This window comes from Diplotaxodon limnothrissa, linkage group LG23 (genome assembly GCF_057381915.1).
Source record: "Diplotaxodon limnothrissa isolate DT_005_m linkage group LG23, D_limnothrissa_male_GT1.1, whole genome shotgun sequence".
Taxonomy (NCBI): Eukaryota; Metazoa; Chordata; class Actinopteri; order Cichliformes; family Cichlidae; genus Diplotaxodon; species Diplotaxodon limnothrissa.
The window spans coordinates 799,394-823,953 of record NC_140617.1 but is presented as its reverse complement, the minus strand read 5'-3'; the positions used below and the strand labels follow the sequence as shown (position 1 = coordinate 823,953).

The following is a 24,560-nucleotide window of genomic DNA, read 5'->3' as shown; positions in this document are numbered from 1 at the left end:
CTAATTTTCTCAGCATACCAGGTTTCTGGGCCACTTCCCTGTAACTTTGCCTTCATTCTTCACTTTCCTTTGGATGAGGTGGCAGCTATTTCCCTTTTGTTATTATTAATGGCAGTTAATGAGCGATCCACAGGACGGGGGTTAGCTTCAAAGGCAGCAACATGGCCACAGAAGAGTTCACCTGTTGTAGTTTTAGCTGTGAGAACAGTAGGACGTTTCAATATTGGGGGAACCCCCCGGGGCTTAAACTCCTTTTTATGGCAGTTTTTCATTTCGCTCTTGGTTCGTCCTGTAAAGCCTCCTCTGTGCAACGGGAGACAAGGCGCTGACCCAGAGGAAAGAGGTGAAAGAAAGAGGAAAGAAAACAAACCAGAGCTTCTGACCTCGGGGTCGCGCCCTCGTAATTCGTTGTATATTGACATCAGGTCAGCGGAAAATCGTCAGTGCCGCGTGAAGGAATGGATCAGGAAACAATTTTGCTCGCGAGCGCTCGTTAGGCGTCGGCATTTAGATTCTTGCTGTGTCCATTTCTGAACTTCGGTTTGTGTGTTTGCAGAAATGCAGCCCCCACTCAGGGTCCGTGCAGCTCACGCTGCTCTTTGCTTCGTTTTCATATCTCTGTTTTCCGCTTCTCCTGCTTCCTCCTCTTCTCAACATAAACTTGTTTGCTTTCTCTCCCACTGATCTCCTGTTCCTTTCCCACCAACCAGTCTTTCCTCTTCCTAATCACCATTCCTTTCGCTCTTTTCACCCTTTCTCTCCAAAGGTCACAATTTGGTTTCTGCAAACACCCTTAAAGAAATTTTCTTTGTTCTTTTACGTGTTTGTCTTCTTTCTTTGTCTGACCGTTCATTCTACCTTCATTAATATCTCTCGTCTGCCTGCCCACCTGTTTTTCTGTCCTGTTGTCCCGCAGTGCCATCTGGGAATGTGGTTGGAGGTGTGTTTCCATATATCAGAAACTCAAACTCCAGCTGTCATCTTCCTGGTAAAAAACTAGGATTATTGCAGATGCTGCCCAGTGAGGCGGGGTAAGCACACAGGAGCAACTTAAGTTCATCAGCGTCAACGCCTTAAATTCCAGTTTTATTTGGGATTAATCAAGGAAAAGCTGCACTGTGGTGTTAGTGGGTTGGAACTACAAATACATCAACCTGACTGTTACTGGTTTGTCTTTTTTTTTTTTATTCACTAAAATCAACTAGTTTCCCCATAAAATGTTTTAAAATCTAAAATCTTTTCAGCTGTTCCGATTAAAAAACAAAAACAGTCGGGCACATCGACTCCCGCAAAGTGGAAAATTGTAATTTTTAAACATTTGGGCAACAATTTCTGCACAGTTAGCAAAAAGAAAATGAAATGTATTTAATTATTGAACTTTAAAGACGCTAATGAGCCGACGATCAAGAAAAACTAGCTGCTTTATTCATTTTGAGTCTTAATGCTAAGCTACGCTAACAGGCCTCTGTTCCCACTGCATACGAGGGTGTTAGCATCGTCTCATGAAGCCGAGCTGGTCTGAAACCCGGACACGCACCCAGTCAAACGTCACTCTGTGTTTTTGGCTAGCTTGGTGTTAGCATGCTGTCTGTGCAGATACTTACAAAGAGCTTAAGCTGTGTTTGCAACATAATGCGGATGTTTCTGTCCCTGTTGCAGTTTCCACTCTACCATTGCGCCGTTGTCAGTTTTTGCAATAAAAATAGAAATAACATCCATATTTTCACCCTCGAGACCTGTATCGATGGACCTTCTCTCACAGAAACCGAAATAAGCCGACTGTAACAAACACACGTAAACGAAAACGCACTTTTGTTTGATTTTTTTTCTTTCTATCCACCTGGTACGCAGGTAACTGCAGCGCCTCCCCAGCACAAGTAACGACATACAGTAACTGTAACTGTAAAGTAAGCAGTGAGTTTAGTACAGTGATGCGTCTCATTATTAAGTTATTGAAACAGGTAATGTGATTACAGTATCTCGTTACTTTGTAATGCATCACAGCCAACACTGTGTGTGTGTGTGTGTGTGTGTGTTATAAATATGAACGTGTGTGTTATGTAAAGTGAGAGCAGAGTAGAGTGCTGGGTGACCGGAGTCCATTCAGCATTTCTTAATTCGACATTTCTGCCTTTGAGCTGATGTTCTTAGAAAGAAACGGGGCAAAGATATTTCTGTTAGCTCTGGAAAAGTTCTAATGCAGGACTGTGTTGAGCTGCATCATGGGAAATGTAGTATCCAGCAGTCACTTAGGGACCAGAACATCTCAGCTCTGCCAACTTATTTTATAAGTCTGGTTTGTACTGCTTCATGTTTGGTGTTATAAGTTATGAGTAATCTACTTTTACCAAAAAAAGTTTCTGTTTTCACAACACGATAAATTAAATCCTGGGGGTAGAAAATTGTCCCTGTGGCAAATTATTTTACTATGAGCATCTGGATCAGGCTTCATCCAAACTCACCACGCTGCGGTCCGTCGCTACTTAGTCATGCCATCGGCAAATGACCAACTTGGATGACCGCAAACACTCGTCATTATACGCTCTGGACGGTGACTGAGGATAACAGTAGTTTAGCCACACAGCTGGAACCCTGACCGACACTGACCTGAGTGTCTCGTGCTTGCACGAGTCTTTGACGACCGATGCCCGTTTGGACAGCTCCTCCTTTAAATATACAAAGAGGTGCTTTTATTCACGGAGCTCCTCTCATTAGCTTGTAAAACAGACCTCAGTCCTGACGGCATGTTTATGTGTGTGCTTGAGTGTGTGAGCAGACCCAGTCGGTTCTAGATGTGGTTTAGCCATTTCCTCTGAGGAAAACTCTGTGGCTAACCTTTAAGGCCAGACAAGCAGCCCATGAGCTGTGATGAGTGTTACATCTGTCAGACAGGGTCAAAGTTTGCTGTCTGCCACTAAGGATCAGAGCCGACTACCAGCAGGGTCTGTGCCAGAAATCAGGGCGGCCGGGCATATCTTTGAGAGAGAGGAGGACTCTGCACATCCTGTCTTTCCAAGCTTAGAAATGAGCATTGAAGGAAAACAAAACACTGAGCTGAAGGCCTCTTGCATTTCCCTCCTACCAAGCCTGAGAATACCTCAATCCATCACTTTACAATGCTTTCATATCAAAGTTTGTTTTTTCTGAAAGCAGAGACCGAGCAGGTTCTGGGCTCCTCAGAAATGAGCTGATGTGTGTGTGTTTGTTCAATGATGTACTGAAGTGTGCTGGCAGTAGTAAGTAGTGTGTTTCTTTGTTCTTTTCTCTATCAGACCCAATGTGTGCGGCTCTCGCTTCCATTCATATTGCTGTCCAGGCTGGAAGACTCTGCCGGGAGGAAACCAGTGCATTGTTCGTAAGTTCCCCACATCGCAAAACTCAGCGGAGAAGATAGCAAATAGGCATAGCACGATTGGTTCGTGCGATTATGTATGGTCATTAGATCGACTCTCCTTTCCGCTCTGTCTTGGTCTTTTCGCTCTCCAGCGATTTGCAGGAATTCTTGTGGTGATGGCTTCTGTTCCAGACCCAACATGTGTACCTGCTCGAACGGCCAGCTTTCCCCGAGCTGTGGAGCAGGAGGTCAGTACCTACACACACACACACACACACACACACACACACACACACACACACACACACAGTTATGATGATTATCATAACTGTAACTATAAAAATCAGTTTGATAATGACTTCGCTGGGATGCCAAGAAATCTCCAAAGTTTTCCACTTTCTAAACCGAGTGTGACCTTTGTGACGAGCCGCCTTATCCTGACGGTTACACTGTGGTCACAAAGGGACGGTAGGCTGTGGTTTTTAATGCTTTTTGATATGTATCAAACAGTATCGCCGTCACTGTTACACCACAACCAAAGCAGGATCCTTTCATGCTGCTTAAACCAAACTCTGACGCTGCCACCTTAATGCCAAAGCAGAGACTGAGACCAGGAAACCTTTGCTTAATCTTCTGTTGTCCAGCTTTGGTGAGCGTGAGCCTCAGTGTCCTGTTGTTAGCTGACAGGAGTGACGTCCTGTCCAGCGTTACCTTCCTATCAGCTCCAAACAGGCTGGTCATTCTTCTCTGTCCTCTGGCATCAACACAGCATTTCCCAGAGTTCTGCGACTCACGTGATGCTCCTTGTTTTTCAGCCCATTCTTGGTAAACCGTGACTGTGTGGAAAATACTCAGTGTGGCACCAACAAACATGACACATTCAAAGTCACTTTAATCACCTTTCCTCCCCACTCTGATGCTCAGTCTGAACTTCAGCAGATCATCACCAGGTCTGCATACTTAAATAAACTGCTGCCATGTGATTGGCTGATTTGGCATTTGTAGCAGTAGATTAAGTAAATCAAACAAAGCCGCTTTCTCTCTTTGCCGAAGATTAAAACCTCTGAAAACTCGATACACAGAAGATCTAAGCAGGACGTAGCCAGCAGCATCTTAGCATAAATATGAGAAGACCCGTCGAGTTATTCAGAAGCAGAAAACCTGTAGCTGTTTCTGCAAATAGTCGGGTACCAAATTCATGTAAAATGACATCATGTAAGAGTCACATGTATCTTGTATCAAGTCCTAAACATGAGGTGGTTTCTTTTTCTTCAAATTCAAGCCTTTTGCTTGAGAGCATGGCGTCCACTTGTATGTTTCCTTACTAGCACAAGCAAAATAATCAGCTGTCACTGTTATAGTGGAAAGTGCAGAGATGGTGTATTTCCTTTAGTCCTCTGCATGGTTTCAGGCCTTACTTCACTCTGCTGTTCGAAGCTGTGAAGTGTTTCTTTTCCTCTGCCACACGTCTCTGTCCCACCTTACTCTTATAGTAACACTCAGGCCCGTGTAATAGCAGTGTGTGGAGCCTGCTCAGGTCAAAGGGTTTGTCAGGATTAACGTGGAGAGTCTGGCTGCCCGGCTCAGTCTGCTGGATTACTTACAGACCACTCAGGATGTGTGTTTGGAGCAAAGTGTTGTACTTCACATACAGAGTGTGTGAAATCATGTTTGTCTTTATGAGATTACTGCACAGTGTGCGGCTTTTCAGTATAAAGTTAATATGTGCAAGACACACTGCAAACATTGTTGTTAAGCACCACTGTGGGAGCAAGAAAGTTGTGTTGGTGTGTGTTAAGTCGCATGCAGTGCGTTCAGCTTCGTTGCTTTAGTGGGCCAAAGTCAGCTCATCAGTCACGCCTGGCCCTGCCAGACCCTTTGCACAGACTCACATTCCTCCAAGCCCACTAACACACACGGCGCACACAGCGAGGCAGAGACACTCGAAGCGAAATCCAAACAGACAGAAAAATGCGTCTCACACACACAGTCATCATCATTTGGCTCAGAGCTGTAAAACAGGATCTCTTCCCGCCATAAGTAACGATTAGGAGAAGGCTGGAGGGCGGGGTGAGGGAAACGTGCCTTTGACCTGTCTGGCAGAACACGCACAGATGTGCAGTGAAATCTGTGAAGTCATGCTCCTCAGGGGCGTGGAAGTGAAGTGAGAGATTAGTGGGAGAGCTTGGACCAAACTTCCTGTCGCACTCCCCGAGCCGGGTGTACCCACGGCAACGGCCACGTGACCAGTTCACTCACAACGTTACAGCTCAGTGATTGGTTGATGGAAAAGGTGCTAAAAGGGTGGAGCGTGTGACCGTGCAAGAACGTCCGCTGGCCTCTGTGGCTGCAGTAATCAGGGTCAAAGGTCAAACAACTTTATGGCCAGAGATGAGTCAGTTTACCAAAGCGATCGAGGATCATGTTGTAACTTCTGCTCTGTAATTTCAAACATGAAGTTATAATCCTGCCAAACCTTTCCTGCCAGTTTCTCCTCCAAAAAGAAATGAACGAGTGATAAAGAAGAGCGTGCACAGAGGTCTGAATCAACCGGTAGGAGTTTGCATGTTCTTGTTGCTCCTCTTTGGAGTCCAGCTCTGCCCCACAGCCCACAGTCAGGAATCATTTGTGAACCGGCTGTAGGTGTAAGTGTGTCTCTCTCTGTCCACAGTGGATCCTCCTTTCACAGTCAGTGGTTGAACTGCTGCTTTCTGAGCAAGCAGACGAGAAAGCAGAGCCTGTGTGATTCCAAAATAAAGGCTGCTGCACAATCAGGCCTGCGTGAAATGAAAGCAGGAATTATTTTCCACAAGTCAGCAGATAAGAAAACGTTCTTAATCTTCAAAAAAGCTCTCAGCTGGAAGAAACTGGCTTTGTTTAGAAAATGTCACCTGAGTTGTAAAAAGGCTGTAACTTTGTTGGCATGCGATTTAAAAGAAACCGTATTCATATGAGCTGTTGGGTCGTTGTTCCTCCAAGGAAAAGCTTCCAGCTGGTGACCCAACCAAAGAGAGGTCCGCTCTGCTGTTGTAGCTCTGTCCATAGTCGGTTGTTAGGCTTGACTTGTTGAGCCAGTTCTGCAGTTTAAAAGGCTTTTTAACCCCAGCAGTCTCACAGGGCTCATCTACACTCTCTGTGTGGCTGCTGTCGTCCCAAATATGCAAACTCCCTAATTCAGCTTTGGCCAGAGTCCATCATTTAACAGGATAATTCAGTGCAGTTGGAAACAAATTGCAGCTCTATGGAATTCCATTTTTAAATGCCAATTCCTCCGCCTTAATTATACGGCCCACTTCTAGCACCCTGCTCTCCAGAGTTATAGATAGTGTTTTCATGTTTCACGTCTTGCCTGTGGAACGCAGAGGTTTACATAAATTAGCAGCACAGTTGTGACTTCCTTCACGTGACCCACGTGTCTGTGATGACTGCTGCGTCCACACAGATGGCCGTGATATTTTTTAACTAGCTCTTCCTGGAATCTCGTGTTTGCCAGGAAACAAGGCCAGGCAGGATTTGGGAAACGTACACATGTCCAGAAGAAGGAATGTTGAATGTGTGTGAAAGCAGGCTGATCGAATAAATGAGTCACATTTATCGATAACCAGAAAGTACGCGTCGCTTCCAGACAAGTCGCCCTTGTTAGCAGCCGAGTTCTGGCAGAGCAGCTGTGCTGGGGTGTCTTTAAAACCTCGTCTCGCAATAACCGTAATTACAGAATCGTTACCAGAGATGCGCTGATGCTGAGAAACAGCTGTCTCTGAGCTCTGGGGCTGGAGAGACGCAGATTTGATCAAGTCTCAGTCAGACATGATTATGTTTACATGGCTCGCTTAAAGAGCCACTATAGTCACTGGTCTTTGTCCGACCTCTAAACTGCTCTCAGGTGACTGCCGGGCTTTAACCAGCATTACAGTTTTTCTCAGCTGCAAAACATGCATACTTAGAAAAACCTGAAGCTCGCCCCAAACCATGAATTCATTTGTTAAAATGAGGTTTTTGCTTCAATGAATAAGTCAGTGCCACTAAAATGACAAATTCCTTTGACACTGTGTAAACGTAGGTAACCCAAATATTTAGATATTTTCTCTGAATGATCGAAGCTTTTACAGGATGTCCTAGCAGCATAAGATGGAAACGTCCCACAGAAAGATCCTCCCAAAGGTGGTTGCAACAAGCGCTAACCACCTCGCGTCCACGCTGCCCCTAAACTATTAACAGGAACAATGAAAAGTTTACACGCTTTTGTTTATGTTTGCTTATGTTTATTTTATTTATATAGCACATGTCATTACAACAGTAGGATTGGCCAAAGTGCTGCACACAGATACAAATTACACAGTAAAAGGACTTAAAATACTGATACAAAGTAACAACAAGAGAGAGAAAAAAGCATTTCTGTGTGAATTTGTACATCTGAGTAACAACACAGGGCCAGCCTGTCTTTCACTTCACCACAGGTGTGTGTGTGTGTGTGTGTGTGTGTGTGTGTGTGTGTGTGTGTGTGTGTGTGTGTGTGTGTGTATCACCTGCACTTTTTTCTGCATCTTCTTATTTCTGACGTCTTCCTGTTTGCTGCGCTGCCACACATCCTTACTGCTCTACTAGGAGTCACGTTGCGCGCTGATTCGAAGGATTTCAAACAGCTCGACTGCATCTCAGGAGTTTTGTGCCAAAGCAACTGAGAAGAACTGTAACAGCTCCAGATTGTGGCACTGGTGTTGCAACCAGTGTGTGCTGTCTTTAATAAGAAGTAAAGCTGGAACCCACACAGGCAGATTTAGAGACTTATTGAGTAAATGATCCTGTAGTTATGCTATCACACATGGAGGATACGTCTGAGTGTGTTTCATGGGAAACTGAGGTTGACAGTTTGACTCAGCAGTCCAAACAGAAAAAGCATCCAAAGGCAGTTACGATACGGCTTATCTGCTAATGCAGTCAGAGTCTCGGGTCAGTCACGTCTGTGCTAAAGAACCAGCACGATCATTCAGGCTTGAAACCAACATCATATTCCATGAAAGGAAAGGAGTGCGGCTTTGAAACCAGCCGCTCCACTGCAGTTTTATCTTGCACAGAAGTGAGTCTCTGTGCTGTTTGGTGTAAAGTTTAAAAATGCAAATAAAACAAAAGAGTTGTTCTCATTAACCCAAAAGCTGATTGATGACTTGAGCGAGGTGCAGAACTAAACAAAAGTTGGGGAGGGTTATTTCCTGGAACTCAAAGACTCCTTTGTGGTGGGAGCTGCTTTGAGAGCATCTTGTGCAACCTTTGTTTTCACTGCATCACGGGGACTTGTCACAGGTCTCTGGGGTGTGTAAATCAGGACACAACATAGCTATAAAGCACCTCAGTTTTCCATCACACTCCCGCTCAGCTCCAACACACACTCACACGCGAGCCTCGACTTCCTGTGTTTCTCAGATTCTCGTAAAAAACACCCAGATGTGAGCAGCTTACCGACGATACAACCAGAACACAGAAGCGCATTGTGCTGCCACAACCCTGCACCCCTGCTTCTTTGGATGACACACACACAGCCTCCCAATCATGCTGCTCTGCACGTCCAGCTTCCCATGCACGGGTCATTGGGGCAGACCATCTCTTTCCACCTGCAGGAGATGGAGCGTCATGAGGAGAAGCTATCCAATGAGATCATATTTTCTGTGTCCAAATGTGGTCATTCCTCTCCTCCTCCTGCTCCTGCTCCTTCAGATGAGCTCCTGTAACAGAGAAAGCTCGTGACATGAAAGCTTACCTCCAGTGTCTCTCTCTTCAGTCAGCAGCCTCTTATCCTCCTGAGGAGCAGAGGATGAGATAAGATAAGATAGAACTTTATTAATCCCTCGGGTGGGTTCCTCTGGGAAATTCGACTTCCAAAAAGCACAGCAACGACCGAAGTTACAGTTACAGAATTGTTATATATATATATATATATATACACACACACACACACACACACACACACACACACACACACACACACACACATATATAAATACAGAGACAATATAAATAAAATATACAAAGGGGATAAATAGAATAAATAGGAATAAAAATAAAAATACAAGTGAATTGCACATTTCAAGTATTGAGTCTATTGCACTGTTGACTATTTACAAAAAGTATTGCACAAGGTATTGTACAGTGAGGTGAAGAGGCACTACAGCTTAGTTGTTCCCCCCTCCTTTGTCCTCCTGTTTCCCCTCCCTCTCCCCTCCAGAGAGGAGTTAAACAGTCTGATGGCGTGTGGGACAAAGGAGTTTTTAAGTCTGTTAGTTCTTGTCTTGGGGAGAAGCAACCTGTCACTGAACAGACTCTTCTGGTTGTTAATGGCCGTGTGCAGAGGATGCCCAGCATTGTTCATAATGTCCAGCAGTTTCTTTAATGATAAGCAGACAGAGAGCCTCACACTACAGCGTCTCTTGCTGTTAGCCAAAGTCTTCCTGCTCTTCCTGGACCTATTTAAAAACATGTTTTTGTGAGGAGCCCTGAGTTTAGGGGGTTTTCTCCACGGTTTGTTTCATGGTGGGGAAAATTGTAATCACTCACTGCAGTCATTATTTATGATTCACATGACTGCTTCTATTGCTGGCCTTACAGACAGTTGCTGTAATCTTCCATCTTGAAGGTTGAAAGCTGGGAGCAAGGCCGTACCCGACTCCCTAAAGGATGAACAAGAAGAACGTTGAAAGACAGAGGCAGCCCACTAGTACACTGACCTGTAAATGCAGGCTCCTCCAGAGTCCCAAACTATTTGCTTTCATTTATCACCATGTGTTGCTATGAGGAGCAGTCCAGACAGAATGAGCTTCTGCCAGATCTGTGCATGGAGCCTGCCAAGAGTTGCACGTCAGAAAGCTAACTGGGACTTCTAGATGCATTCAATCTATGGAACAAATGAGAGCTTTGTAAACCATTCCTGTGAAAAATACCTCGCCTTACATTTTCCAAAACTGCACAGGATCCAGATCCAAGGATTCGTGCCATTGTGCTTTGACTCATGTACACTAAAACTTGGTGCTGCGCGAGTTTCCAGTAAGGCAGGAATCTCAAAATGAAAAGCTACCTCAGAGCGTATTCCTTCATTATGATTCACACAAGGCATAGTTAGTGTGTAAGTGGGTGGATTATAGTGGCTGAAATACCTCCTGTTGGCAAGTGTGCAAACTCAGAAAGTCTCATTAGACAAAGTCAGCTCTGGGGAAGCTCAGTCATTTCCCCTCTGCTGCAGAGCGCTGCATGCCAGAAATGTTAAAGAGAGACAGACGTGCACAGACAGATGGAGGGAAGAGAGAGGAAATTAATGTTGAACTTAAGATTCAGATAAAAACAGAAGAGCATGAAAGGCACAGAGTTTATAGGGGAAGGAGGACTAAAGGACAATAAAATCAACGTCGGCGTCTCTGCTTTGCTACGTTCAGTCAAAAGCTGGCTCAGCAGAAGCTGCCTGTCGGCCAGGAGCGCCAATTAGCTGCTCTAAAGGAAGCTGCTCCTACGTGTTTGAGATCGTCACATTGACCCTCTCGACCAAAGCAGTCTGACAGCCTGGAAGGTTTTTACAGAGACTCCGCTTATGGCTCTTTTTTCGTACTCTTCTTCACACCCTGTTGGCTTTTGTTCTTCTTCTTTGCTTCTTGTGCGCTCTTCTCTTTGCTTCCTTCCCCCAGTTTTCTTTTCAGCAAATTCCTGACTGGCTGTAGCCTTCAGCTGGCCTGACATATTGCCTAACCCCAGTCCGTATGATTAGCTCCGGATTTGTAGCTTGGGGTGTTTTTGAACAGTGTATGTTAATCGGAACCCTCCAAACATGTGTAAACTACCAACATGTGTAAAATCCATATTTAATTAAAATGCAGGTGTTCAGACGGAGCTGCTGATGGGCCTTCTGAGCCAAACCTTTCCTCTCTCTTACAGTTCAGTCCTGTAATGTCAGGTGTATGAACGGAGGCAGCTGCGCCGAGGACTCCTGCTTGTGCACAAAAGGATACACCGGCAACCACTGCGGACAACGTGAGTGCAAAACTGCTGAGCCTGGGTGCGGGGCGGTGCGCTGTGCATGCACATATGTGTAACTTGCATTAGTGTCTTGTGTGCTGCGCAGACCACGTGTGTTTAGAAGAATGTTTGATATTCTTCAAGTCTGCAGAACTTTGGTCACAGTTTTACGCTTAAACCTCATAAGAACAGAAGCGAGGACATTTGAAGCTCACGCCAACAGGCCTGTTGCTGCTGTCTTTACCTGCTGAGCGTACAAGCAGAAGCATTCATTACAAACACAAGACAGAATGCGGTCGCGACATTTCTATAAGAAACAAAGAATTAAAGAGAGTCTGTATTTCTCACTGGATCCATTTTTCCTCTGTCTCGGGCAGCTGTGTGTGAGAATGGCTGCCAGAACGGTGGGCGCTGCATCGGGCCCAACAGATGTGCCTGTGTCTACGGTTTCACTGGCCCGCAGTGCGAGAGAGGTGAGCGCTCATCCTTATTGCTGTGTTTATACTGTGTGACTGATTCTCTTCTTTAGAGGAGGCCTTCAAATATGAATCCCCGCTCGGACTTTGGTGGGAAAACCACGAGGAACAAAGACAGTACACCCTGCTCTCGTTATGCTTGCTGTGGTTGAATGATATGATAATCTGTGTGCCTGCTTTTTGTTTCGCGCCCAAAGACGCTGTTGAGATGATCTGGGTAAATTAAGGTATTGTTTGTACACCTGCACTGATTCTCAGCAGCTACTTTAACACTGTAACAGAGTAAAATGGCTAAAAACTGAAAATAAGAGGTTTGTGTGTATTTGGCGTATTATAATTCGAGCGGACCTCTTGGATTGGAGGAGTGATCTGTCTTTCGTCAATGCCCCTCATACCCACGCACATGCACTAATGTTAGGAAAGCTATCAAACCAGGAAAGCTTTGATGTTGTGACTGAGTGTTGTTCCTATCAGCAGAGCTGGTGAGACCTCAGGCTCTTCTAAGGTGGATGACTTCATAGCTCAGACAGACAGTGGGTGTTTGTCCTGCGCTTTGAACCGTATCCTGTGGTATGTGTGCTGTGGGGAGTGATGGCAGGGAAGTAAGTCCCAAGGTCCACAGAACGATCGCCGTGGTCGATTTCTTAATTTCCAGTCGTTTCTGTTCAGTTTGTTAGAAAAACAAAATCGTCAGATACTTTCTGTCACGTTACCTTTTGTTGACCTTCATCATCCTCTCCCCTTTTTGTCTTTCTTCCTCCCACCTGCTGTTGGCCAGGATAACTTCTCAGCCTGTAATCACTTCATGCTTCTGCAGATGTGTGTGTGTGTGTGTGTGTGTGTGTGTGTGTGTGTGTACATGTGTAGCTTCTTTTGGACGACCTGTCAGCTTAATCAGATTCTTTGAACACTTTTCCCACCGTGTTAAAAGTCTTGGTTCCTGTTTTCTTAGAGACTACAACACCGTCAGTGCTGAGTTTGTCAGCACAACATCTGGTCATAAAGACCCCCCCCCCCCCCCCCCCCCCCAACACCAAAACAACCCCACAGGACTAAGAAAGGAAAGTTTCCTTATGGACTCGTCATGTTTCCTGATGAGAAGTGGGACAAGGTAGGAAATCAGAGCAAGAGAAAGAGGGGCGGTGGAGGAGAAGAGGATGGGTGGGCCGGGGTGAGAAAATGGACTCCCCAGCTGTGTACACACAGGCTGTTGGGGGTGGGGGGTATATGTTTTCCTTGTTAAAGGAGTCGGGGGACCGACGCACTATAAGGAAATCACAAGAGAAATGCTTGCAAGTGTTTTTGGTGCCTTGTAGCTGCTTCAGATTGAAAGTAATAGTAATAGAGTAACAGGGAATCTTATGACTACGAGACATGAAGAGTGTCTCTTGCTGGCATGAAGGTTGAAGATCAGGTATTAAAGTTTAAATTAATTTTTAACTGACTTCCTTTGTAAACCCTTAAAGCAAAATGACTTTATATATATATTTGTTTCTGAGTCCATGCATCCATGAGCTGTCGAGTGGCGATGGCAGCAGGATAAACATCTCAAATGTTGTTGACCCCAGCAACACGTTCCAGCACCTCCTGGGGGGAGCCTGAGGCATTCCCACGCCAGACGAATAAATAATCGCTCCACAGGGTTCTGGATCTACCCCAGGGTCTCCTCCCAGTTGGGCGTGTCCGGTAAACTTCCAAAGGGATGTGCCTAAGATGCATCCTTACTACTAAAACTACCTCCTTTTGATACTGAGGAGCAGCGGTTGTCCTCCATGACGCTAGGTTGATGATGGATGGATGGATGGATGGATGGATGGATGGATGGATGGATGGATGGATGGATGGGGCAGTGTTGTCACGCTGACCATAACAATAATTTAAAGTCCAAAAATGATCCTGCAAGTCTGAGCAGTAATTTTTTAACTTTGGGTTTGGCCTGAAAAGGCCACAGTGTCCCTGGTGTGTGCTCGGGTGCGCTCGCCATAAGGCTGCATGCGGTTTTAGAGTTTGTGTAACTGAGGCCATGAGTCAGTAGATTTACTGTGTGATGCAGTGAGGAGACTGCTGATGAGCTGTGATTATGGAGGGAGTGAAAGTCAACCAGTATGGTGAACGCCGTGTGTGACAGGCTCATGGGAAGCCCCGGCGGGCGTGGGGAGCGTGAGCTCGTGCAGCTATGCGCGAACAGCCTACGCTCGAGGTCTGGGGATCATATATCATCTGTACAGTCGCCATGGTTATTTGATGGATACAAATGTGTGTACCCATATATCTGTCCAAGCAGGGAAACCTGCAGCGTCATGTGAGTTAATGTTTGGCCATAACATCGATGAGCTTGACATTAACACACAACGTTAATCGTGTGGTCATCCTTTGTGTTCATGTATGATGCACAGTAAGAACGAGCTGAGTCTGAAACTTTGTGCCTCCTCTGTTCCAGGTCTGGTCCAATCGGTCGGTCTCTGCAGACCTATAAAGTCTCAAACGCCAGTTTGTCTCCAGTCCAGCCCAAATATAACAAGAATCACAGAGGAGCAATTTTGTACATCAGCGAGTGTTGACGTCAGGGGCATTTGAGGTGCTGGACTTGTAGGAAGTTGTGCTATTTCTGTTCTATTGATTCTGGATAAGAGCGGACAGAACATGGCTGGACAGGATGGCTGCACCGCTGGGCGTGTGGGGGCGCTGGAGCAGGCACGGGTGGAAAATATCCCCCGGTGACAATTTAGCGAGAGTTAGCCACTTTGGAGCCTGGCTAAATTTGACCTGCAGAAAGCCTTTTAATGGTGCATACGCAGAAACTTCTGCAGTAAAAGCTAAAATAAATCGAACCACTAAGGAGCAAATATCAGCCGAGAGGCCAGAAAACTGCTAAAAATGTGCAAACTCTGTGAACTCTGGCGTAACCAATCCTGTCCTTCATCCAGATACTTTTTATGATTACATGTTCTGAGTGAAATCATCCTGTATTTATTAAACATAATTAGGACTGTCACGTTTCACTAGCTGTTTTAGTGTCTGCTTTCATTGGGACGCTAAGTGTAACGATCCATCTCATTCATATCAGCATTTAAGTATCGCTGCTCCGTGGTGGTGGGCGGGGGCCGCCTCTGATTGGCTGGTTGAAAAATGGACCGATTTAGTTTTGCTCCAGTTTTAAAAAAATGCTACAAAGACTCTCCCACTGCTGAGGAAGGAGAACGGCTCATGAATGGCAGCTGTTGATGCAGATTAGAGCCCACTTGACTGACTCTGACTCTGTTTGCATTCATGAGAGTGAGGATTATTGTTCCACTGTTAGACAAGTTTCCTAAAGCAGACTAAAATACTGTAGCTGCAGAACTCCAAATACATTGTACAGTACAATGGGCGCGATATAGAAACAATAACAGGAAGTGCAGCATCCACAGCCTCTCCTGGATACTGGCATGGCTGTGTGAGCTGTGCCTTTACACAGTTTGCTTGAGGCAAAAGGCTATCAGATCTTGAACGCTGAGGGTTTATCTCTCCCTCTGCCATTCTCCCACAGTTGTTGGACTTTCTTGTGTGCGTTAAACATTTAGTCACGTTTGAGCGGCTGCTTTTTCAGTGTGGAAGAAATGAAAGGAACAGGCTCCTTAAAGAATCATTACGGCTAAAGGAAAAGAGCGATTTCAGGCCTGTTGATAATGGCACTGATAAGACTAACAGAGACTGCTATGGTTGGCCGGGAGACACAGACAGACATGCTCACAATCACACGCATGTAAACAAACAAGCCCACACATTTGAATCATTTATTTACATCCACATCAGCAGAAGGACACACAAACACAAACAAAACGCTGCAATCAGAAATTCCACAAGACCCGCCAGACGTGTGCTCGACACACACACACACACACACACACGCACGCACGCATGCACACACACAGCTGGTTTTCATATCTCTGTGGGGACATCTAATTGGCATAGTGCTTTCCCTAGCCGCTTACCCTAACCATCAAAAATGAACGCCTAACCATAACCATAACCTAATTGCAAGCCTGACACTACAACCTCATTTTGAGTCCCAAAAATGTCTTCAGACTCGTGGGGACAGGCACTTTGGTCCCTACGAGTATCCGGTTGTTCAGTCTGACACTAGCCGTGTCTGGACCTAAACTCCGCTGCAGGTCCATATATCAAACGATCACTATGGCATTACTGAGAGTTGAAAAACTGTCTAAAGTCTTTCATCTTTAATAAAATGATCAGCGTTCTGCTCTACCAGGTGTAACAATTGAGTTTAACATCCAGGCATCCATGAAAACGGAATTTATGACATTTAACGGAGTTAGAAGTTAGCAGGGAGTTAGCTCGCTAGCTTCTATCTAAATACAATATAGCATGTCCTGACTGCGGGGTTTTGGAAACAAATTAAAACGTACAGCTCTGTTATCACTTCCAGCATAAATGAACACAGAAACTAAACAGCAGTGACGTTTGTAGGGTTACTGAAGTTGGGCTAGCTGGTATATAATGATGTGCTACGTGACCGCTAGCGACACAGCTATGTTAGCATAATATAAACAAGCTAACTTTTTTTCCACTCGATAAAAGTTACCGTGAGTGTTCTCGGTGGTCAGGAACAAATGTAATCGCATGGCAGGATGCTGTAAAAGGACCAAACTTCAGCCAGGAGAACAACTGAGATAATCCATCCACAATACGAGGTTAGTCATTCATATACTGCAGCATGGGCTGGGCTGTAGTTACATCCTAAGGTTTTAAAAACTGAGCTTAAATAAATGATTAGCGGTAATAAAAGCCGAGGGAGGTCAACAGTGATCACTGACTGTTTTAGGAGCTTTTTGAGATTAAATAGAAGAAAATACAAAACATTAAACATGTTAACAACACAAAAGCCATATTAAACGCAGACTACTTTAGGCCCGGAAGTAGGATTCGTCGCGTCATCACTTAACGACCGGATAGTAAACATCCAATGTTTGGTCCCTACAAAGATATGTAAACACGCGCACATACACATTCAAAGGCTTTTGTATACACGCTTTATTCATTTGACTTGTTGAACTCCTGTCATAGGCAAGTATGTATAAATGATAATAGCCTGATTTCCATGAAAAAAACCCTACTGGGTTTCTTATTTTCCCAGACTTTCCCTCCTGGGAGTTTTATAAATACTTCAGCGATTATTAATGAGTCTGAAATTAGATTTTTTTTTCTTCCCTTGTGCCATTTGTCTTCCCCTCTCTTTTCCTCCCAGTGCTCAGGCCCGTGCCCTCTTCATCTTTGTGATCCTACAGTTGGAGACAGTTGATGGGAAAGTGTTTGCCTAGAGTGCTTTAAGCCCCAGACAGGATTTACTAATAAAACAAGATCATATGTGAAAGCTTGCATTCTGTTAACAGTGTTTGATGGTTGACTGTATAAGCCAACAGAGGTGGAAGTGCAACAGTCACATTAAGCAGACTCTGAGCTAATACACGGACACACTGCTGGTGACAAACAAGCAAGTTCACGAGCCGTCCTAACAGGAGAGTGAAGATTATTTATGTTGCATAGAGTGAGTGAACGTAGCATCCGTAGCATGTGTGGATGAAACAGGAGATTTCAGAGTCCCTTGATACTGGAGTAAGGAGTGAGGAGGATAGCAGGATGCTTTTATCTGTTCATCTCTCTGAGCTTTAATTGGACGAAACTGCTTCCAAATGTTGTCAGCCAGACATATTCAGGATTTTTAATTTCTCTCCTGTCCAAACCAGTGCTCATGCTCTCATGTGTCTACTAAACGTACATGTATAACACACCGATGACATCACGCTCTGACACACGTGTTGAACTCTCGGCTGAATGCTTGAGGCTATTTTTTTGTTTCCAAATTCGAGTTTACGTGCATGACAAACAAAACCCTGAACACACACACACACACACACACACACACACACACACACACACACACACAGGAGAGCTTTATTCTCCGGTACTCTTTCCAGCTAAGCTGTGATTGGCTAAACGCTGCAGCTCGTGCAGATGTTGTGTTTTCCATCATGTACACAGACAAGCAGACGCATCCTTGTGTGTTAATGTGTGTCAGAGACCGTCAACAGTGGGGCATTGCTTGAGAAAGAATGTGCATGCATATATATTTAATTTAGCAGACACGAATACGCTGATGAACTTGGCCGCTGCGTTTGGTTATGCAGTGTTGTTCGATGACTTGAGCGTGAGAGAGTCCATTTATTTTTGATGCAGGGACAAAATGAAACACAGGAGGCTGGAAGACCCAGACTTTTATTTTTTTATTTGGATTTTCTTCCTTTTGTTTCTTTTTTAATGTCAATTTAAACAGTTTGGTTTTAACGGATAAAGCAATCGGAATTTGTTTGCTTCTCTTATCTGTCTTTCAACTCGGTGTGTGTGTGTGTGTGTGTGTGTGTGTGTGTGTGTGTGTGTGTGTGTGTGTGTGTGTGTGTGTGTGTGTGTATGAAGCTATTCTTCTATGTCACAGTTGTTCAGAAACCAGTATTTTTTGATAAAGAGCAGTGTTATCAGTTAGACCTTTATCATTGATTGCACTGGATTTATTGACAAAAAATGTAAATTATAAATTACCAGCAGTTTTATTCTTTTTCTGTTTTATTCACTTTTAATCTGGAATTAAATGTGCGTTTTCTGTTGTGCACAGAGGCGTTTGCATGCATTGTGTTGCTTTAGAGCTAACCATGAGAAAAATGCATCACATACAGTCGGCCATGTGACACCAGGTCACATGAAGATGAAAGCTCAAAGAGCAGATGAGGGAGGCAAGCAGGAAGCAGACGAGAGTGAAAGACAAACAGAGCTAAAGTAGACAAAGAGAACGAAGACAGATGGGTGAGAGTTGCAAACTGCTGCGTGCTCAGTTTGACCTACTTTCTGCTCTTTTTTTTGCCTCTCCTACTTTTTGGTCCATTCTCTGTCATCCCCTTTCATATGGCACAAGGAACGAATAAGGGCAACAAGACTGGAGAATGACAGCCACCACTTCTCGAATCCTCCAATCTTTCATCTCGTTTTGTCCTTCAGAGCTGAGCGGGCAGCTCTCTTTCTCTGTCACAGCCTTGGCGAGCCAACCATGCAGTTAGCTTTTCATTTCATTGTTAGTCAGTCTAACAATCTGCTTCTTTTTCTCTCGTACTTTTCTTTTAACGAAGGCTATATTAAGTTTGGCGCCACTGCAGAGAACTTAATAGGCTTTCTCCCACAAGAGAAGCAATCATTAGGCTGTATGTGACTGAGGGGACGAACGTCGTGTTGCTGAAATGGTTTCAGCTTGAGCTCACCGAGTCTGATTTGTGAAGTGCAGTTAACAAGATTATGCCATTTACACTGGCAGGCAGCAGTGCAGCACGAGTGGTCAGTGCTTTTCTCGTGCAATTATTTTTGCCGTTGTTACCATGTGTGTGTAGTTCTGAATGTCTAGAAAAATACAAGCATGTCCAAAAACAAAGCCCAGGGGTGTGTGCGGCGAACTACTTACACTGGTGTCCTCAGTAAAGTTTGATGATAAACTGATCAAACCGGAGCTCTGCAACCTGTGAGCTCAGTTTGTCACAGCTGCACGAATCAGTCTGACGTCTGCGATGCTCGTGTTCATTTCAAACACAACATTAGTGTCGGTCATTAGCAGCAATGTGTTTTTGCACAGCCAAAATAAAAGGCATTGTCCCCACGGTAGATTACAGAAGTGTTCAAAGGCCCTTTCATTTCTTCTGTGGCAGTTATTTAGCTGGTTGAGTCATAGCTGTGGCGGAAATTATAAGCTCCACTGTTTAGCCTGCTGTCAGCTCCTCGTTAAAGAGCTGAAACGTGCTTCAGTTTGTCCGTTGAATGTGGTTCTAATAGAGGCTCTAAATACGCAGAAGTTGTTCTTATCAGATTGCCAAATTCCTGCTGAGTGAAACCACTTTTACAGCCTAATGTGAGCAAATTTAATAAGCTAATGTTTGAAACCTTGAAATCTGAACTAACCTGTTTTAGTGGAACCAAGCCTCCTGTTGTTTATCGAAAGTCTTGGACTCCTAAACTTGTCTCCTCTTGTTTTTAAACCAGTGCTCGATACGTTTAAAGAAACGAAACTGCAGGCATGTGTTTGAAAGGCGAGTCATCTCTCCAAAATGTTGCACCAACATGTAGTAAACAAAGAGAGGCAGGAAGACTTGCAGGAAATATACCTCCTGCATTTAGAAATGTCTCATTAATGTACTGTGTGGTTTCATTTAATCCTGCACCAGATGTGCTGCAGGAAATGAATCACTGCTTTATCATTAATCAATGAAGTATTAGGTCAGCCACCAATTAACAAAGGATTGATCTCACTGTTAAACTGCAGACTACAGGACGGGGCCATGTTTCACCCAGGTGAACAACCAGATGTGTCAGGGCCAGCTCAGTGGAATCGTCTGCACCAAAACTCTGTGCTGCGCTACCATTGGCCGAGCGTGGGGCCACCCCTGCGAGCAGTGTCCTGCCCAGCCCCACCCCTGCAGACGAGGCTTCATACCCAACATCCGCACTGGAGCCTGCCAAGGTCAGACCTCGCTCTCTCTCTTCTTGTCTACACACCTGGCAGAACGTCTTCACCGCTTCATGTTAACAGAGATGAAAAAGGACGCACATAATAACACACGCACGCACACAGACGCACACACAGCACGATAAACATCCAAACCATCACTTTATCCATCATCGTCTCAGCTGTACAACATCCTCAGACTAGTGATAACAGCACAGAGCGTGTTTACATGTACACAGGAGTCCGGATACGAGCTTGTATTTTCCCGTTAAGGTCTTAATTTAGCTGAAGCTGTCGGTGCGGTGCCGGAGCGGTGACGCCGCACGCGTGACGGGGCCACGAACGGTAAAGGACAGGAGTCGACCGACACGTAGTTTGGTTGTTTTGAACTATTTGCTGCAAATGTGTGACATGCTGAGGAAATAAAGCCTCAGCCTGTTAGTTTATTAGTTTCACAGTCCTAATGGGAAAAACTTTGAGGAAAGTTCAAACACTGTTTTGTTTTTTTCCAGCGATTTGTCCTGATAGTGAACCAGATTTGGTGCATCCACAACCTAATAAGCTACGAAAACAGAAAGTTTCATTTCATTAGAATATTTGAAGGATCTTTAACCACTTAGAGGCAGCTCCATAATGTAAAAGGAGGATCTTTTAAACATTGTGGGATGGCTCAACAACACATGAAGGCTTGTTTTCTAGTGAGGTACTAAATGCATGTAGTGAGAACAAAATGAATGAAATGAAAGGAGGCTTTTATTTTGGCTAATGCACGAGCTGTATACAAGGAGGGATGCACAAAAGGGAACACAACCAAACAACCTGACAAAGAGGGGACGGGTTACACAGCGACACACACGAGGGAGCAGAATACACGTGAAAGCCATCAACACAAGGTGCCGGCAGTTACAAACACAGAGGAACAACAGCAAACTCAGCTTCAAACAGGAAGTAGACCAGAAGTGAATACCAAACACAGAGACGAGATTCATGCTAAACATCATAGAAAGACAGGAAAACACTGGGAAAGCTGGAATAACAAACAGAATCAAAACACAGACAGAAACAAAATCGGAGGCATTCCGAACTAAAAGTCCAATCCACCAATCCCAGGTTAGGATCCGCTCACGGTCACAGCGAGGCAAAGAGCAAAGAATCACATTCAGCCGACTCGAAGTGGGCGGGCACTGAGATACATTTTTCTGAACTCAGGCAACCTCAAGTAATCTCTGCACAGAGGATGGAGGCTTAAGGGAACGGGAATGTCTTCAGCTTTCAGTAACAGCAAACTGCTTCCACCGAGAACTGCACCCTCACAAAGCATCCACACGGATCCCTTTGCCATTACTGCTCTTTAACACATGCAGTGTGGACATAACACAGTGATAAAATCAGGCGAGCAGAGCGACAGTAACATGAACTGAGAGTCCCCCTCTTTGATCGACACCCCCCCAGATAAAACCGGACTCCCTCTGCGTGCATATCTTATAACCTGAGGCCTTCTCCATGTTTGCCTCATGTGGAGGTCATGTCCACTGCAGAATGATCACAGTCAGGCCCTTTGTTGCTTCATCCTGGTGGGACAGTGTAGACTTTAATTTAAATAATATAATTTAGTGCTAAACTCAGCTAAAGCCAGAGCCTTAAACCTAATAACTGACAGGATGCATGCAGATGCTTGTTGTTTAGCTACAGCTTTATTTCTTTACAGCTTCAAGCCGGCTGTGTGCAGATGCATGCAGTTTTTGCTAGTTTCGCCTCTGTCAGGTGACATAGTGCATCGCTTGTGGAGCAGAGCAAGGCCCAGAAAGTCCAGACACACAAGTGTCAGAGTGCTGGTAGATGCTTACGGTAAGTATTCAGCTTATCACCTCAAACACAGCTGGGATGAATGCTGCGTGTAGCAGTAATTATTTACAGTATAGGCCGAGTGTGTCTGATGAGATGGTAATTCCACAGTTCACTCATCTATATGTATAATTGTCTTATTTATGGGGTAACTGGCAAATGTAAAGGATGTGGAACCAGTATGATTTCCATTGAGCTCCTCAGCTTCCTTTCTTTTGTTGCCAGGTTGCTCATGTGTCACTCTGAATCCAAATGTAAGGACTGAGCTCCAGGCTCCGCGTCAGGACGTTGGCCAGTAGTTGCTTTCTTTCCCAGCCCGTGCCACGGAGAGCTCATGATTGAACAAACTGTTTCCCATTAAAGCAGCATTGTATGCAGATTTATTCATGTTGCTCGGTGTTTTTGAGGGATTAGCCACTCACGGTGCTCTGACTCTACTTAGTGGTCGGCCCCAGACAACATCAGAGGTATTCCCATTTGTATTTTTTTATGTTGAAAGGAGTACGCCCACTGACATATTCCCAATACTGGTAAAAGTGACTCACATTGAATGCTGGGAAAAATGTACATTTAAAAAGCCATTTCCTGTTCAGGCAAGAGCTGAAGCGGGTCTTTCTGGATGTGGTCTCAGACTCTGCAGCCGGTGCCAAGTCACTGCCTGTTTTAACTCATTCTCTTAGCAAAAAGAAAAACCAGAGGAGAGTTACAGCGAGAGAGTATTTGCCAGACACAAAAAGATCCTGTCATTAACTGACACCATGAACGCTGCATCTTGTTGAAGTTAGTCTGTGCAGGTTTCATCTTTATAAGACGCTGTGCCTCCCAAACTTTGGGGATCCAGTAATTACTACAACCTTTGTTCTCATGTGCGTTTGCTTGTCATTAATTTCAGTGTCTTTGCTTCCTTTTTGTAGATGTGGACGAGTGCCAGGCAGTGCCAGGGCTGTGCTCTGGGGGCAACTGCATCAATACCGTCGGCTCCTATGAATGTAAATGCCCTGCTGGCCACCGTCAGAGCGAAACCACCCACAAATGTGAAGGTAAGCCTTCTAAGTAAGAGCTAGGAATATTTTAGAACGACTATATGAAAAAATCTGCATAAATAAAGTGAGCAGCGAGTAAGTCAGATAAGTTCCCATCTATCTTTCTTAAGCGTTCTTGAGCAAGGCATTGTTTTCCTCCTGAGTTCATGGTGCTAATCTGCATCTAGTGGCTACAGATAATTAACCAAACGCATTAAATGGACACAATCGTGTCAAAAACAAAAAACCTCTAAAAGTAAATGAGATTTTGTTGATTTAACAGGGAGGCAGTCGAGACTGTGTACTTTACGATAACTCCGGGTTTGCTGGGATTGGCTCGACAAATCTCCACAGGCGCTTTAAAAGCGGAGACGTATCCAAAGTTAAAGTAGTCCTGACATGTGCGCATAAATACACACAAACACACTGAAGCACGTGCACGCACACAAGCGGGATCACGTTACAGCGTGTCGATTGGGTGGAATTTAAACGATGCCCAGGTTAAACAGTCGGACAGTTAGCGAGGCAGGGGTTGTGTCTGTTGGACCGAAGCCGATGTGTTCGTAGTCGTCTGAGAGGATTACAGAAACTGTTTGAGCCAGATGACATTTACTCTGCTGAACAAGACCGCGGGTGCACAGCGTGTGAATCATTGTCCTGCTTCATGAGCAGGAGTAACAGCAGCAGCAGATACCAGACGAACACAACTGTTTATATTTGCTGGGAACTTTGGTTCCCACCTTCAGATTCATGAGAGGCAGTTACCGTCACGCACAAAAAGTAATTCATGTCTCCGTGAATGGAGCAGGAAATGAGGCGGATGAGTTCACTGAATCTACCAGAGTCACAGACGTGATTTTAGCGAAGCCTCGAGGGCCGGTGTCCTGCAGGTATTAGATCTCACCCTGGGTCTACACACCTGATTCAAATGATTAGTTCATTCCCAGGCCTCTGGAGAACTTCAGGACATGTTGAGGAGGTCATTTCAATCAGCTGTTTTGGATCAAGGACACATCAAAAACCTGCAGGACGCCGGCCCTCGAGGCCTGGAGTTGGACACCCCTGTTCTAAGGTTTATGAAGGTGGACACAAACCCCCCATAATCTTAGATTTAGCAGCTCTTTGTAAGCTTTTTGTCACCAAGTGTTGGCAATTATCACATCTCCGCATGGCCTGTTAGACTGGGGTTTGGCCCATGGGGAATATGTGGTGCAGCAGTGCAGCCTGGGTAAAATAATCACAAAACTGAAAATGTGTCTAATGAACTCCAGTAGTTGTGACTTGTGACCTATAAGCAGATGATCATCTTAAATTTGAATTAACATCTAGTACCCATGATTTAGCCTAAT

At 44.8% G+C, this 24,560-nt stretch overlaps 1 protein-coding gene across 1 annotated transcript in view; it reads left to right on the top strand.

Moving 5' to 3' along the window:
- The window catches only part of fbn3 (fibrillin 3), a 58,821-nt gene that overhangs the window by 3,939 nt on the left and 30,322 nt on the right, over window positions 1-24,560 (top strand). The window contains exons 2-7 of the mRNA XM_085347201.1: window positions 3,273-3,355; window positions 3,487-3,582; window positions 11,249-11,344; window positions 11,707-11,802; window positions 20,162-20,359; window positions 23,104-23,229. Of these exons, the coding sequence (XP_085203327.1) occupies window positions 3,273-3,355; window positions 3,487-3,582; window positions 11,249-11,344; window positions 11,707-11,802; window positions 20,162-20,359; window positions 23,104-23,229 (695 nt within the window). The remainder of the gene's footprint in view (window positions 1-3,272; window positions 3,356-3,486; window positions 3,583-11,248; window positions 11,345-11,706; window positions 11,803-20,161; window positions 20,360-23,103; window positions 23,230-24,560) is intronic.